We start from the raw sequence: 13,794 nt of genomic DNA on the forward strand, positions 1-13,794 counted from the left end.
GTTCCTCCGAAGCCAAGGGGCAAGGGGTTTTACTCCCATTATTTCCTAATCTCAAAGGCCAATGGCAGTCTCCAACCCATCCTGGACCTGCAAAACCTCAATAGATTCATGAAGAAGATGAAGTTCTGCATGGTCTCCTTGACCACCGTTATCCTCAGATTTGTTGTGGGCCAAGTACAGTTCATGGTACTTCCGTTTGGCATGTCAGCAGCCCTTCAGGTTTTCACAAAATACATGGCGGTTGTTGCGGCTTTCCCAAGGAAACAAAGGGTTCAAGTATATCTCTGCCTCGATGACTGGCTGATCAGAGGCCAAACCAGGGCTCAGGTGCAGGCAGCCCTACACAGTGGCCTAGCCAGATGGAGGGAAGAGGGGGAGCAGGAAAAAAAAGGCGCCACCCGCTGCAGCGCTTTTACTGACGGGGCAGCGCTCCAGATCTTCAGCGGCACCTCGGTGGTGGGACCTTCACTCGCTCCACAGGTCTTTGGCGGCATTTCGGCGATGAAGCTTCAGTGCCGCCGAAGACACCCAGAGCGAGTGACGGTCCCGCCGCTGAAGACCCGGAGCACCGCCCCGTCAGTAAAAGCGCCGCAGCGGATGACGCCTTTTTTTTTTTTCCGCGCCCGGGTGAGTAAAATTAAAAAGGCGCCACTTGTGCTCGCTGGGGGAGCGGCCGCTGCCCCGCTCCCCCCTACAGCTAATATTATCAACCTTCCAGAAATTAGGCCTGTTGATAAACATGCAAAAATCCACGATCTCCCCCATCCAAAAGATAGAGTTCATAGAGGCAGTCCTTGATTCGGTTCAGGCCAGAGCCTTACTTCTGGAAGCCACATTCCAGACCCTGGGCTCGATCATACAGAACCTCAGAAACCATCCCATCACCATGCCAAGAAATTGCCTGAAACTCCTGGGCCATATTGCATCATGCACATACCTAGTGAAACACTCGAGGTCGCGATTCAGACCTGGCTAGCGTCACTGTGCTGAGTAGGATGGGGACCGCCTGGACATGGTGGTCACGCTTCCCCCTTCAGTGATCACCTCCCTTTTATGGTGTCTGAATCTGGGGTCAGTGTGCACAGGCTTCCCATTCGCGAAACCACAGCTGGCAATGTCTCTAGTCATCAATGCTTCTGCCCTGGGTTGGGGGGCCCATCTGGGAGTCTTCAGAACTCACAGCCTCTGGTCCCAGGAGGAGCTCTCGCTCCACATCAACAGGAGGGAACTCAGAGCGGTGCCCTTGCCTGCCAAATGTTCCAGCCCCATCTGAAAGGCAAATTTGTGTCAGTGCTTACAAACAACACTACAGCGATGTTCCAAATAAGGAGACAGGGTAGCAGCATGCTCCTCTGACCTATGCCAGGAAGCCCTTTGCCTGTGGGAATTCTGCATAACCCACTCAGTCCACCTCGAGGCCTCCTATCTTCCGGGGGCACAGAACAAGTTAGCGGATCATCTCAGCAGATCATCTCCAATCATGAATGGTCCATTTGACCAGATGTCTTGAAGGACATTTTCCAGAGGTGGGGAACTCCCAAGATAGATTTGTTTGCAACGAGGCGCAACAGGAAGTGTCTGTAGTTCTGCTTCCTTCTGTCTGGAGATTGGTCCTGCTTTGACAGGGGGTTGGACTAAACCTCTTGAGGTACCTTCCAACCCTGATATTCTGTGAATCACAGCCCGGGCTCGCTCACAGACGCGTTCCTTCTCCCATAAAAGGACCATCTCTTTTATGCTTTCCCTCCCATTCCATTCATAGACAAGATTCTGCTGAAGGTCAGAAAGGAGGGAACGAGCCTGATCCTGATAGCCTCAGCCTGGCCACGTCAACACTAGTTCACCACCCTTCTGGGCCTCTCAGTGGAAACACCAATCACCCTACTTCTGTTTCTGGATCTCATCTCCCAGGATCACAGCTGCCTACATCATCCAAACCTTGAGTCCCTCCATCTCATGGCCTGAAAGCCATGGCTGAACCCCTCAGAGCTAGCATGCTCAGGTCCAGTTCAAGAGGTTCTTCGAGGGAGCAGAAATCCATCCACTGGGGCCATGTACCTGGCAAAATGGAAGAGGTTCTCAATTTGGTCAGCACAGAAAAGGGTCTCACCCACCGGAGCATCAGTTCAGTGTATTCTGGACTACTTGCTACACCTGAAGCAGCAAGGGCAATCAGTGTCATTGATTAGAGTACATCTGGCAGCAATTTCGTCTTTCCACCCAGAGGTAAATGGCGGGTCAATTTTTGCTAACTCGCTCTGTAGCTACTTCCTTAAGGGGCTGGACAGACTGTACCCTCACCCAACCTTTCTTCCAAAGGTGGTGTCGCATTTCCACAATAACCAGGACATCTTTCTTCCCATCTTCTACCCAAAGCTGGACTAAATCATTTAGGAAAACTTGTCATTGAACTTCGTCCCACCTCCTACAGCTGCTTGGGAGCCACCTACATTGGAATGGACATGAGCAAGCACTCGAAGAAAAAACGGTTTTTAACCTTCCATAACTGTTGTTCTTCAAGATGTGTTGCTCATATCCATTCCAAAACCGACCTTCCTACGCCTCTGTCTGAGTTGACCAGCAAGAGGGAACTCAGGGCGGTGGGGCAGAAGGTCCCTATATATCAGCGCTATGAGGGCGCAATTCTAGGGGGCACCAGTGCTGATCCGATGGATACCACTGAGGGAGAAACTTTCCGGCGCCCACAGCATGTGCACATCCATATTTAAATTGACATGACTAACACATCTCAAAGAACAACAGTTACAGAAAGTTAGTAACCGTTTTTTATTAATTGTAGAGCTGAAAAGCTATCAAGGTATTTTAATGATGCAACTAAACAGAAAACATCTCTCATGTTCTGTTAATTATGTTCAGAATAAAGTAGAAAAGGGTTTTGACCTCTACTGGCCTTCTGGATTTTTAAAGTAATTTCTTCATGTTTTCTTGAACAAAAACTGATGTGATAATTGGTGTTTACTGCTGTTACTTCAGCTACATCATCTTCAGCTGTCATTTTATTCAATTTCATATGTTAAACAGTGAGCTGTGAACCCAGTATTTAAATAGAAATTCTCTAGGAGTATGTCTACACTAGGAAAAAAGTATGGTTGTTACAATGAAATAGTGAACACATGATAGCTCATATTCTAAAAATCCTAGTGCAGAGCGGGCAAGTTATACTTTGACTTTGATTAGCTGATCAAAATGAATCTTAAAGGGAAGTTTAGATAAAACTATAACTTGTCCTGTCTATACTAAGATTTATGTGTTAATTATCGTATATTAGCTATCTTGTTGTAAAAACATACCTTTTTCCTAGTGTAGGCCTTTTTCCTAAGGCAATTATTCCTAAACTTTTTCCTGCCATGATTCCCAAATTAACCCACATTTTTTTCTCCTGGCACCCCACATCTCAGGGTCCCTTGTTTCAGTTCAAGTGGAAATTCAAGTTTCCTGAAAAGATTAGCGCTACCCTGTTTTTGTGTCTACTTTATGTAGTCAGACTTATCTTTGGACTCACCTGCCTGCTAACAGGGAATGGAAGGCTCCACTGACTTCTTCCCACTCCCATGTCCCTTGCAGTCACTCTCCTGGTATGAGAAGCAACTGCTAAGAGGAGCGTTTTCCACTCTTTAGGGTACTGCAGTTGTTCCAATGACACTCCCCCTCCCCCTCGTGCAAGGAGCATTCATAAGTACTTAGGCAATATGTATTCCTTTCCATTGTCAGATATGTAAGTATCAAGCAGAGAAATGCTGCTTAATTGTCCAGTGTACTTGGGGCAACAAAGCACTTTTGAGTTTTACACCACAACTGGATTATTATTATTGTTTAATATAATATTATTATTATTATTATGCAGGAAAATATGGTCAGTGATTGATTGTATTCTCTCTAAATCAAGACTGAACCAGTGCTACTTCATAATTATGGGGCACTGGCATTGTCTTTCAAATAACAAGCAAAACTGAAATTCTGATGTCTGCCCTCACTGATGGTGTTCAAGACTGTCGTTTTTAATCCAAGCAAATTCCAACAAGAGGAATTACATTTTCTTCTTCGAGTAGTGTCCCTATGGGTGCTTCACTGCAGGTGTGCTTGTGTCCCTGCGCTGCTGATTGGAGACCTTCAGTAGCAGTGTCTGTTCGGCCCGTGCATGCGCTCTCTTTCCTCGTGCCTTGCCACAAGGCTAGCCAACCTTCTCAACCGCTCCTGGCTAGAGACAGAGCTATTCCAAGTCTCTTACAACCTTACTTTCATTTTACATTTCTATAGCTAGTCAATCTCCAAGAACTTAGTTGTAGATGTAGGGTTTTTTCTCTTCTTTCTTATTTTCTTCCTTTAAAAAATAAAATACAAATACTTTATTTCCCCCTCTGCTATTTTCTTGTTGGGGACCCTTCCCACAACAGAGTATGCCTGGTTCTCCGGGCTTCAAGAAGTGTCTCCTGCAAAGAGGCTATCCCTGTTGCAGACAATTACTCCTCCCAGTGCATACACTGACTTGGGGAAGGCCACATTCCACAGAAGTGTGGTCTCTGCCAGCAACTCAGGCCCAGTTCTTGCAAGTCAGGGAGCTGAGACAGAAGATAAGCTTCCGATCCTCCCCAGACCCATGCCAAAAGTCACCTAGCAGATGTGATTCTTCCCCACAACTGTCAACATCCAAAGGCTATGGGTCAAAGAAACCAGCTACTGACCCTTCTCATAAGTCATCGAAAAAGAGAGCAGGAAGTCCCCACAGTGAGCCCTAAGCTAGTCCTAAACAATCTCTGGCACGCTTGATATCCTCAGTACTGCCAGCACCAAGACATTCTCAGCCCAGTACCCGTGGCTCACAAAGTTCTACAGTGGCAGGTGCTGTTGAAGTCACTATGGACCCAATGAGCACAGGCACCGATGGACAAGGACAGGAGTCACCACTCCACTTGTCCACATGCCAGGCTTCACATGCATTGCCTCCAGATGTATGTTTCTCCACAGAAAATGTATGATCTGTTTAGAAGAAGAAGAAGAAAAGTCAAACTCAATGTATTGTATAACAAATGCCCTAACCTCAAGTATGTGTGATATTGTAGGAAATTGTAGGAAAGCAATAAGAAATAGTTCTGCCACGACCAGCGAAGATGATTAAGAAAATATCCAGACTTCTGTTGGATTTTTAAAATGGACAATTACAATATTTTATATTTACTTATCTTATTTGGTTAAATATCTTAACTAAATTGTACTCCCTCTATTTATCAGTGTTGTAGTTTGCTAACTTTAAAAAATAATTCATTTTTTCCAAAATTTTGATCTAATGAGACTTCACTGTAGTGTGTGTTCTCTGTAAACCAATGCGAACGCAAAAAAAAGTTGGATCATAGTTTTCTTTTTTCAATTTTACTATTTCAGCAGTAATTAGAAATCAGTCTCAAATAAAATTCTACCCAGTTACGTTTTTTAATTGGCCACAGATCTTACTTTAGGGAAATACTTTTCTTTAATACTGTACATGGAGATAACGCCTTTGGACTAACTCTTTAGTATGTTTATGAAATCTAAATTACTGGCAGGAGCCATAGAAAATGATCGTTGTTGAGGAGTCAAATAAATTACTCCAAAATGCATTAGGCAAACGAGCAGATTTTATTACAAAATTAGGGCCTGCAACTGATTGTGTTCCAGAATTGCTGGATAAATTAGCAGCTGGTCACCACCCACCAAACTTTCCTTCCCCCCCCCCCCCCACCCCCCCGCCACAAGAAAAAAAAAGTTAGCAAATGAACATAGTACTGTATTACTATTGTGAAAAGGCTTGAGAAAGAAATTGTGGTTCAGTCACAGAGACCCCCTTAGGACTGTCACCTGACGTTCTGGAATTATCTCTGAGCCGGTTTTCCCTGCCAGCTCAGGACTCCAGAACCCTGCCTTGTTGATGAGCCAGACATGCTAGCCTGCTACAACACAGACACAGGTCTGGTCCATGCCCCCAAAGCTGCAGACTTTAACCAAAAACAGCAGGTCACCTATCTCCAGCACCCAGACACCCAGTTCCCAATGGGATCCAAACCCCAAATAAATCTGTCTTACTCTGTATAAAGCTTATACAGGGTAAACTCATAAATTGTCCACCCTCTATAACACTAATAGAGAGAGATGCACAGCTGTTTGCTCCCCCAGGTATTAATCACTTATTCTGGGTTTGTTCATAAACAAAAGTGATTTTATTAAGTATAAAAATTAGGATTTAAGTCATTTCAAGTAGTAACAGATGGAACAAAGTAAGTTACCAAGCAAAATAAAACAAAACACACAAGTCTAAGCCTAATACATTAAGAAACTGAATACAGGTAAATCACAACCTCAGAGACGTTCCAATAAGCTTCTTTCACTGACTAGACTCCTTTCTAGTGTGGGCCCAATCCTTTCCCCTGGTACAGTTCTTGTTAGTTCCAGCTCAGGTGGTAACTAGGGGATTTCTCATGATTGACCACCCCCTTTGTTCTGTTCTACCCCTAATCCTAACCCTTTTATAGCTTTGGCACAAGGCAGGAATCTAGTCTCTCTGGGTCCCCACCCCTCCTTCTAAATGGAAAAGCACCAGGTTTAAGATGGATTCCAGTATCATGTGACATGGTCACATATCACTGTAAGACTTCATTCTTCCAGGGCTGACCCACAGGTACCCAGAGAGGTTTGCAAGTAAACAGAGCCATTTACAACCAATTGTCTTGTCAATGGGAGCCATCAGGGTTCTAAACCACCATTAATGGCCCACACTTTGCATAATTACAATCGGACTTCATAGAATCATAGAATATCAGGGTTGGAAGGGACCTCAGGAGGTCATCTAGTCCAACCCCCTGCTCAAAGAGTTATGCTTCATATTTCTAGCTTCAGATACAAGAATGATTCATACATATAAGTAGGATGTACACACTCAGTAGATAAGCTTTGTAAAGAGACCTTTTGCATAAAGCATATTCCAGTTACATCATATTTACACTCATAAGCATATTTCCAGAAAACATATGTAGTGCAATGTCACAGAAATGAATATCAGATGGAACTTCCACACTCTTAAGTAGTGGACATGGGGCATATGGGTGTAACATTGGGTTTGGGGGAGTGTGCTTGAGCTTACAGTAATTCATAGAACATAGTTACTAAAGGGAAAAGTCTGGGAATCGGCTGGAAAGAAAGTAGTTTAACTTTGAGAAATATGCACCCAGGCCTGGTTCTCAGTACAGGCTATAGTCTATGAATGCTTATGGCAGAGATGAAGTCATAATATGTTTGGGATGTGAAAAATAGAGGTTTAAGTCCCTTAAATCTAATAAGATTCTAGACCTAATGAAGATTAAGAAAGCACATAGTCTGTGTTCTTTGTTTCTCTTAAACATTTCATATCGTCAACAACCAGTCAATATTGAATGTCTTATAAATATAATTGGGGTTAAATTTCATAAGTAAAGTAATGACTCAGTACATTTAATTGCTGGGGTTTTTTTTGTTTTTTTTTTAGTCTGAACCTGAGGGCTTTTCTCATTTTCACTTGTACGTCTGTGCTGCCTTCCTTGTCAGGTGGAGGAAAGAGATACTGGAAGAAAGAGACTTTCAAGTAAGTAAACACATTTTTATTCAACCCTGCAGATATCTAGGGATATATTTTTCCCAGCAGGACATTATTTATTAAATTTCTATTTACAGGATTACTCATGTATGAATTTGACAGAGGAACAACAGTTGCACTAAAATTGACAATGTTTGACTCTTTGTAAGTGTCAGCTCTTGTACGTGAAATGACTGTAAACAGCAGCAGATAGTGGGGTGCAGTATGTGGGGGGAAGTACACTCTCGAGAAAGTTTTACTTAAACTGAGACAATCACTGAGGCAAAGATTTCAGGAAACATTATAATAAGGAAAGTTTGGGAATTTCACAGTGAGATTTTCTGAAAATGTAAGTGACTGAGGGTAAATTGATCTATATATTTTATCTTAAAATGTGGTGGTGATGTTGCCTATTTATTATCATTAACATTTGTATAGCATCAGCGATATGCATGGCACTTCTACATAAATAATAAAGACATAGGCCCAGATAAGCAAACATGCATGGAATGGCCTATTTTTCAAAAATGCCAGGTAGACACAATTCCACATCTTTGAAAACCAGACTGTTTACTCCAGTGCCTAAATATGATATAGGCGACTTATTTTGGGTGCCCACATTTGAAAACTTTAGCCAGTTTTTGGCCGAAAGAGCTTACAATCTAAATTGTACCTAAGAAAGACAGGGGAAATGACATTAGGTATGGAGCAGAGAAGAGGGAGTACACAGAATAAAGTTATAGGACTGCTTTGTTAGTACAATTCATGTTACATTAGTTTCTTCTTTTTAGAGATTATTCAAATTGTTAGCACAAGAGAATGGTTTATATTGCTGGAATTATTCTGAAATAAGGTGGATAGTCAGGGAGTGGGTTGCAAGATCCAGAGATTAGTGAGGACTTTGTAGTTGTTTGCAATCGGATTTACACCAGTATAGATGAGGAAGAATTTGGCTGTTTTTTTAAGATCGCCAGTATTTGTAGAACTTAGATTTGTTTATTTCTCACAAAAATAGTAGTTTGATTTTTATGATGATATTACTTTTCTCTAAATACTACATATACAATAGCTAGGAAGATGTAAAAGGCTGAAATATACTGCCCCCTTGCAAGCCATGCCTGGGAGCCCTGACCATTCTAATGGAGCACTTCCCCGGCTGCTTGGGCCCAAAGACCCCAGTCTCTTGCTGGCTGAACTCTGCTCTGCTAATTAATGTTGTCCCACACACATGAACACTGTGTGCTGCCCCCAGAAAACATAATCAATCAATGCTGCCTTTCCCCACAAAATGAATTGATTTATTGAGGCAGCTTTAATTAATGTTGGGCTGCCCTCCTAACCACAATTAAAACACTTAATACTACCTCCCCAACAGTAAATTAACTCTGAGTAGCTCCCCGTGAATTGCTTAATTCATACTGCCTCCTAACATGCTACCAGGCTACTTCAGTTTATGCTGTTTCCCAAACAATATCTTAATGCTGGACACCTCTCCCTCACAACTATATGTTAGCACTGGGCCCCATCCCCTCCACTAAATCCATTTATGCTGTTTCCTGCTCCCAGAGCCTATAGCGTCTGCCTCATCTCCTACACACACTTGGTAGATAAGACACATATGTAAATGGAAAATATGGGGTGAAATATTGTAGTCTTTTTTTCTTCTGCTTTTTTTCTTCTGTCTACATTTGATCTTCAGTGTAAGATAGTTTTTTTGTAATTTAGTTTCCATTGATGTCATTAAAATCTGTGTAAATACGTAATTCAGAAAAGTTTTAAAACACCTATTATTCATGAGACAGATCTGAGTGATTTACCACATATATATGTAGTTATGAACTCTTGGGGATGAATATGATTTAATCAGTCATTTTTGAAGGTATTATGAGATCTATGTACAAAAACAGTAAAAAGTCAGACAAAAACAGTTTAAGTTTGGGTCTAATATTGGAATTAACTAGGATTAACTATGACCATCTAAAACTACTATGCCCTTATGTGACCTAGTGCTAGTTGTAGCACCCTGATCACTGAAGTTGCTGGAGCACAGACAAGGCTTCAGGCTTAATAGGAATCAATCAACAGCTGGGGATTACAATATTTGCTGTCAATTGTGCTGATGAGGTAATTGGCTTAGTAATTGGGAGGATATGTAATTGGGAGGAACAGGAAGCAAGTCTGGGAGTTCAGAGGGTGAGCAAGCTGTGGAAGACTCCTCCTGCTGTATACCTGTGCTATCTCCTGTCATGTTGGGAAACTGACGATTAAAGACCGGTTGTGTTTGGGACTGGAAGACCACAAGAACAGGCTAGACAGTGCTGCTCACTGCATAGCTGAATAAGCACCCTGTGACACCTTGCCTACACTATATGTTTTCATCATGTTAATTAACAATGTGAAAACACTAGTGTTAATGAAAAAGGATTAGATATTTAGTATGGATTATGAGAATATCCACAGTTACAAGGACAATATGCTAGTAATGTGCTGTCTATTGCATTTAACTTTTTCCTTGAAACTTTTGAGGAAGTGTTTGGTACTGGCCATTGTCAGAGACGTTGCCAGAGGGAACACTGGTCTGGTCTAGTCTGGCAATTGCCTATGTTTCTATTTTTTTAATCAGAGAAAGGATATTCATAATGCATTGACAAGTCTACCTGATAAAGAATGAATAACCAATATTTCTAAACTTGGTTTGAAATAATCAAATGGAAAGTCTCTGTAGTAACTATGTGCAGCTAAATAGTATAATGGTTTGGTCCCTATTTTATCAGCTATCACAGTTTCTAGAATTGTTTTTTTTAACTTCTTTCTAAGAAACTATTCAGAACAGAATATTTCAGACATGCTATTAAAAACCCTGCCCGGAAACAGAAAAGGTGTTATAAAGGTGCTATAGAGATGTACATTTTTAGTTTTGTTAGTAGCGAGGTTGGGGTAGTTTGAGTTAGAACAATGGCTCTCAAACTTTTTTACTGGTGATCTCTTTCACATAGCAAGACTCTGAGTATGACCCCCCCCCTAATAAATTAAAAACACTTTTTAATATATTTAACACCATTATAAATGCTGGAGGCAAAGTGTGGTTTGGGGTGGAGGTTGACAGCTTGCGATCCCCCCGTAATAACCTGGCGACTCCCTGAGGGGTCCTGATCCCCAGTTTGAGAATCCCTGAGTTTAAAAAGTCCTTTTGGGCTTTTCTGAATTGAAACATCCTTAATTTAGTAATTATTTAATGGAAAGCATTGCATGTTTTCTGATATACATTTATATTTTAGTTTTATATGGGCTTGGAAGTCACAGGGAAGTAGACTTTAAATAAATTATCTTTTGTTCTTAAACTCACTTAGGAAAAATGACTTTAGTAAACGATCATATTTTTAGATGGAGAGGAAATAAAATGAAGATGATATATGTTGAGCCAGAGACTGCAGTTGAAAATGAGGGTAACTTTAATACCATAATATAAGTGTTAGATTTCAAAGCTTTGCTTGGAAAATTATTTACTTGGAACTATTACAGTTCATTGTTTATTATGATCAATTTGATATCTACTTACAAGATATTAGGATGATTTGGAAAAATAAATGAAAGATGAAATACTAAGTTGGGATATTTTTAGATTGGTTCCACATCCTCAGAATACTTAGTTAATTCAAGAGCTCAGAGGACATACTCAGCAGGAATAGATCTGGCTCAAGATTGCTGACTGAAAGGCAAAAGGCATTCTTGGCTCTCGGAATAATCAAATTAAATACATTCATTTCAGCTACCAGGACTTTACTGTTAAAAGATCCAAGCTTTGATGCAACATCTGAGTATTTTATAAGAGAGATCTGTACTGCTGCATTATTAATGTACAAATGAACAGACTCTGCCTGTTTGTGTGAGCATATTGCCTGCTACTGCTTTCTACCACTCTTTCAGTCACCTTAGTGCCCCGCAAATGTTGGGAATGAAATACATTAGACTCGTTTCTTGTAGACACCATGGTAGAAATGGTGCACCAGGTCAGATAAGTTAGTGTATGGAAGAAACTGTAAATACTCAGTCACTGATCCCTTTGACAGCAGACACTGTGCATTAGATGATCTTCCTGAGCAGGTCTGCAGGCCACTGCCCTCTTTTCATTCCTATCACTCCTTACGAGACCCACTTCTACAAGAAATGAGTCCGAGATATTTTTATTGCATTTATTTTAAGAGTTGGTTTTTTTGTTCTTTCATGCTGTGCTCTAGCCTTTGCTGAGTCTGTATGTAATCTCATTGATGATTCTATTGCCTCTCCTTCCCTTTTATTTTATTACCCTCTTTGTTGCATTACCTGTACTTTCCCATTCAGTATTCAAAAGATTTTCCCCACAAATACCTTTACAAATCTAGATCTGCTACCTAAAATGGCACTCACTAAGAACTTGTCAGGATTTCAGTCCTATGGGCTGAGTTTTTGTGCAGTTTAAAATACAATAATATCTCTCAAAGGGTTTAGGTTTTCAAAGCTCTATCTAAACAGTACTTACAACAGTTTGTGAAGGGAAATGTTACACATGAGGAACTTGAAGCACAGAGGTTAAATGATTTTGCCCAAGGTCCAATGGGAATGTCAGAGCTAAGATTAGAACTCAGGAATTCATGGCTCTCAGACTTAAACTCAGTCCAATAGACTACACTGCCTCATAAAATAACACATGGTTTGGTGAGACATACAGGATATCACTTAAAAGTAGGCTGGACTGATAAGTATAGTTATTTGTTCTTCAAGGTTTGAGTTTATGATTATATATCCACCTTATTTTAGATATCTCTCTTAGTTTTATCACCATTGTATTGTCACTGCCAGGAGGCTTTGACCTTAAAGAATAAGAGCGGTGATTTATGCTATACTGAGTATTTTTCAATTGTAGTTTGCTATTTTTCTGATATATTACCACAATTATCATGAAACTAAAGCTATGTGTATTATCTGCCACAGTAACTGAATCATAGTTCAAATTGTTACAATATTCAGTGGTAACAAGTACTTAAAATCTTTATTTTGTAAAAATTTCACTGAGATGGAAAAATCCTAAGTATAGAATATAAACTTAGAGTACTAGTTGAATTTTTCCTGGTGGCTTGATCAAAAATGAATTGACAGAGATAATAAGGAGAATTTAATTGTAATTTCTATTTATATTTCCATTCAACTCACTACCCTTATTATTGACTAAAGCCATGAACCTCAACCTCAAAAGATGTTTAAGGAAGAGCTGCTGAACTCTCCTTCCAATTTTTTTTAATAAGTTTTAGTACAGAGTTTATGCAAGGTCATTTCCAGCCCAGAACCCAGGTCTCTAACAGGATAAATCCAAATCTAATTCACTGCACAATATTCCCTTTCAGAGTTTATCCTCTCTCTAAATGGTATAAATCACACTCTTCTCTGAGAGCTGGGGATGGATTGCAGGATGATCACTGATATTCTGCTGTAGACTAGTAAATACCTGCGAAGCCCACTGAGAAAGTTTGTGTCAAGTTCTCCTCCAGTGGCTGGTCTACAAAAGAGCTGGTAATTACTCTCTCAGCTCAAACAGTAAGGGTATAAGCTAGGGGTCTGAAGGTCTAGAGTTCAAGCCCTGTTGCTGATGTATGCAGGAAATGATGGTGTGGTTGTAGGAGAGTTATGAAGTGAAAAGACATCTTTAAAATAGATTTTTTTTTAACTGAAAAATAATCTGCAAGTTATGGCCTGAATCATCAATACACATTGTAGTGAGGCAGAGTGGCCTCCCTCTGGACTGGAGCGCAAGGGACCACTATGGTTCCCTTAGTGGGCGGCGCCAAACCCACTCCACCCTCCTCACTGGAAGGACTGGGGCGGGACAGGAAGTATAAAGGGAGGGCTCTGCAGCTCAGCTGAATGGGAGCCAGCAGAGGAGACGGACACCTCTGCCCTGCTGCAGCGCCCAGGAGCTGAATCTATGTTCTGCCACACTCTGCCCCTGGAGGAGACGGACCCAGATGAGGAGTTACCGGGACTACCATCAGCTGTCTACCCAGAGGAGCCCGATGACTGGTGGATACCCGAGTTACCAAACCCTACGGAGGTAGGAAGTAGCCCAAGGGCAGCCAACAACTGGCCAGTTACAGGGCTGACTGCGTCTAGGTCGGCGTGTTGCGACTGGATCCCCGCCGACCCAGTGGTAGACCTCTCTG

General features: G+C 41.4%; 1 protein-coding gene across 4 annotated transcripts in view; it reads left to right on the forward strand.

Moving 5' to 3' along the window:
* The window catches only part of TBC1D22A (TBC1 domain family member 22A), a 441,804-nt gene that overhangs the window by 332,643 nt on the left and 95,367 nt on the right, over window positions 1-13,794 (forward strand). For 3 of the 4 annotated variants that reach the window (XM_024216533.2, XM_024216541.2, XM_024216549.2), the window contains one exon: window positions 7,514-7,609. In XM_024216533.2, the coding sequence (XP_024072301.1) occupies window positions 7,514-7,609 (96 nt within the window). The remainder of the gene's footprint in view (window positions 1-7,513; window positions 7,610-13,794) is intronic. The other variant, XM_024216565.2, reaches the window with a different exon arrangement.

Source organism: Terrapene carolina, unplaced genomic scaffold, assembly GCF_002925995.2.
Source record: "Terrapene carolina triunguis isolate 2854851 unplaced genomic scaffold, T_m_triunguis-2.0 Scaffold68, whole genome shotgun sequence".
NCBI lineage: Eukaryota > Metazoa > Chordata > Testudines > Emydidae > Terrapene > Terrapene triunguis.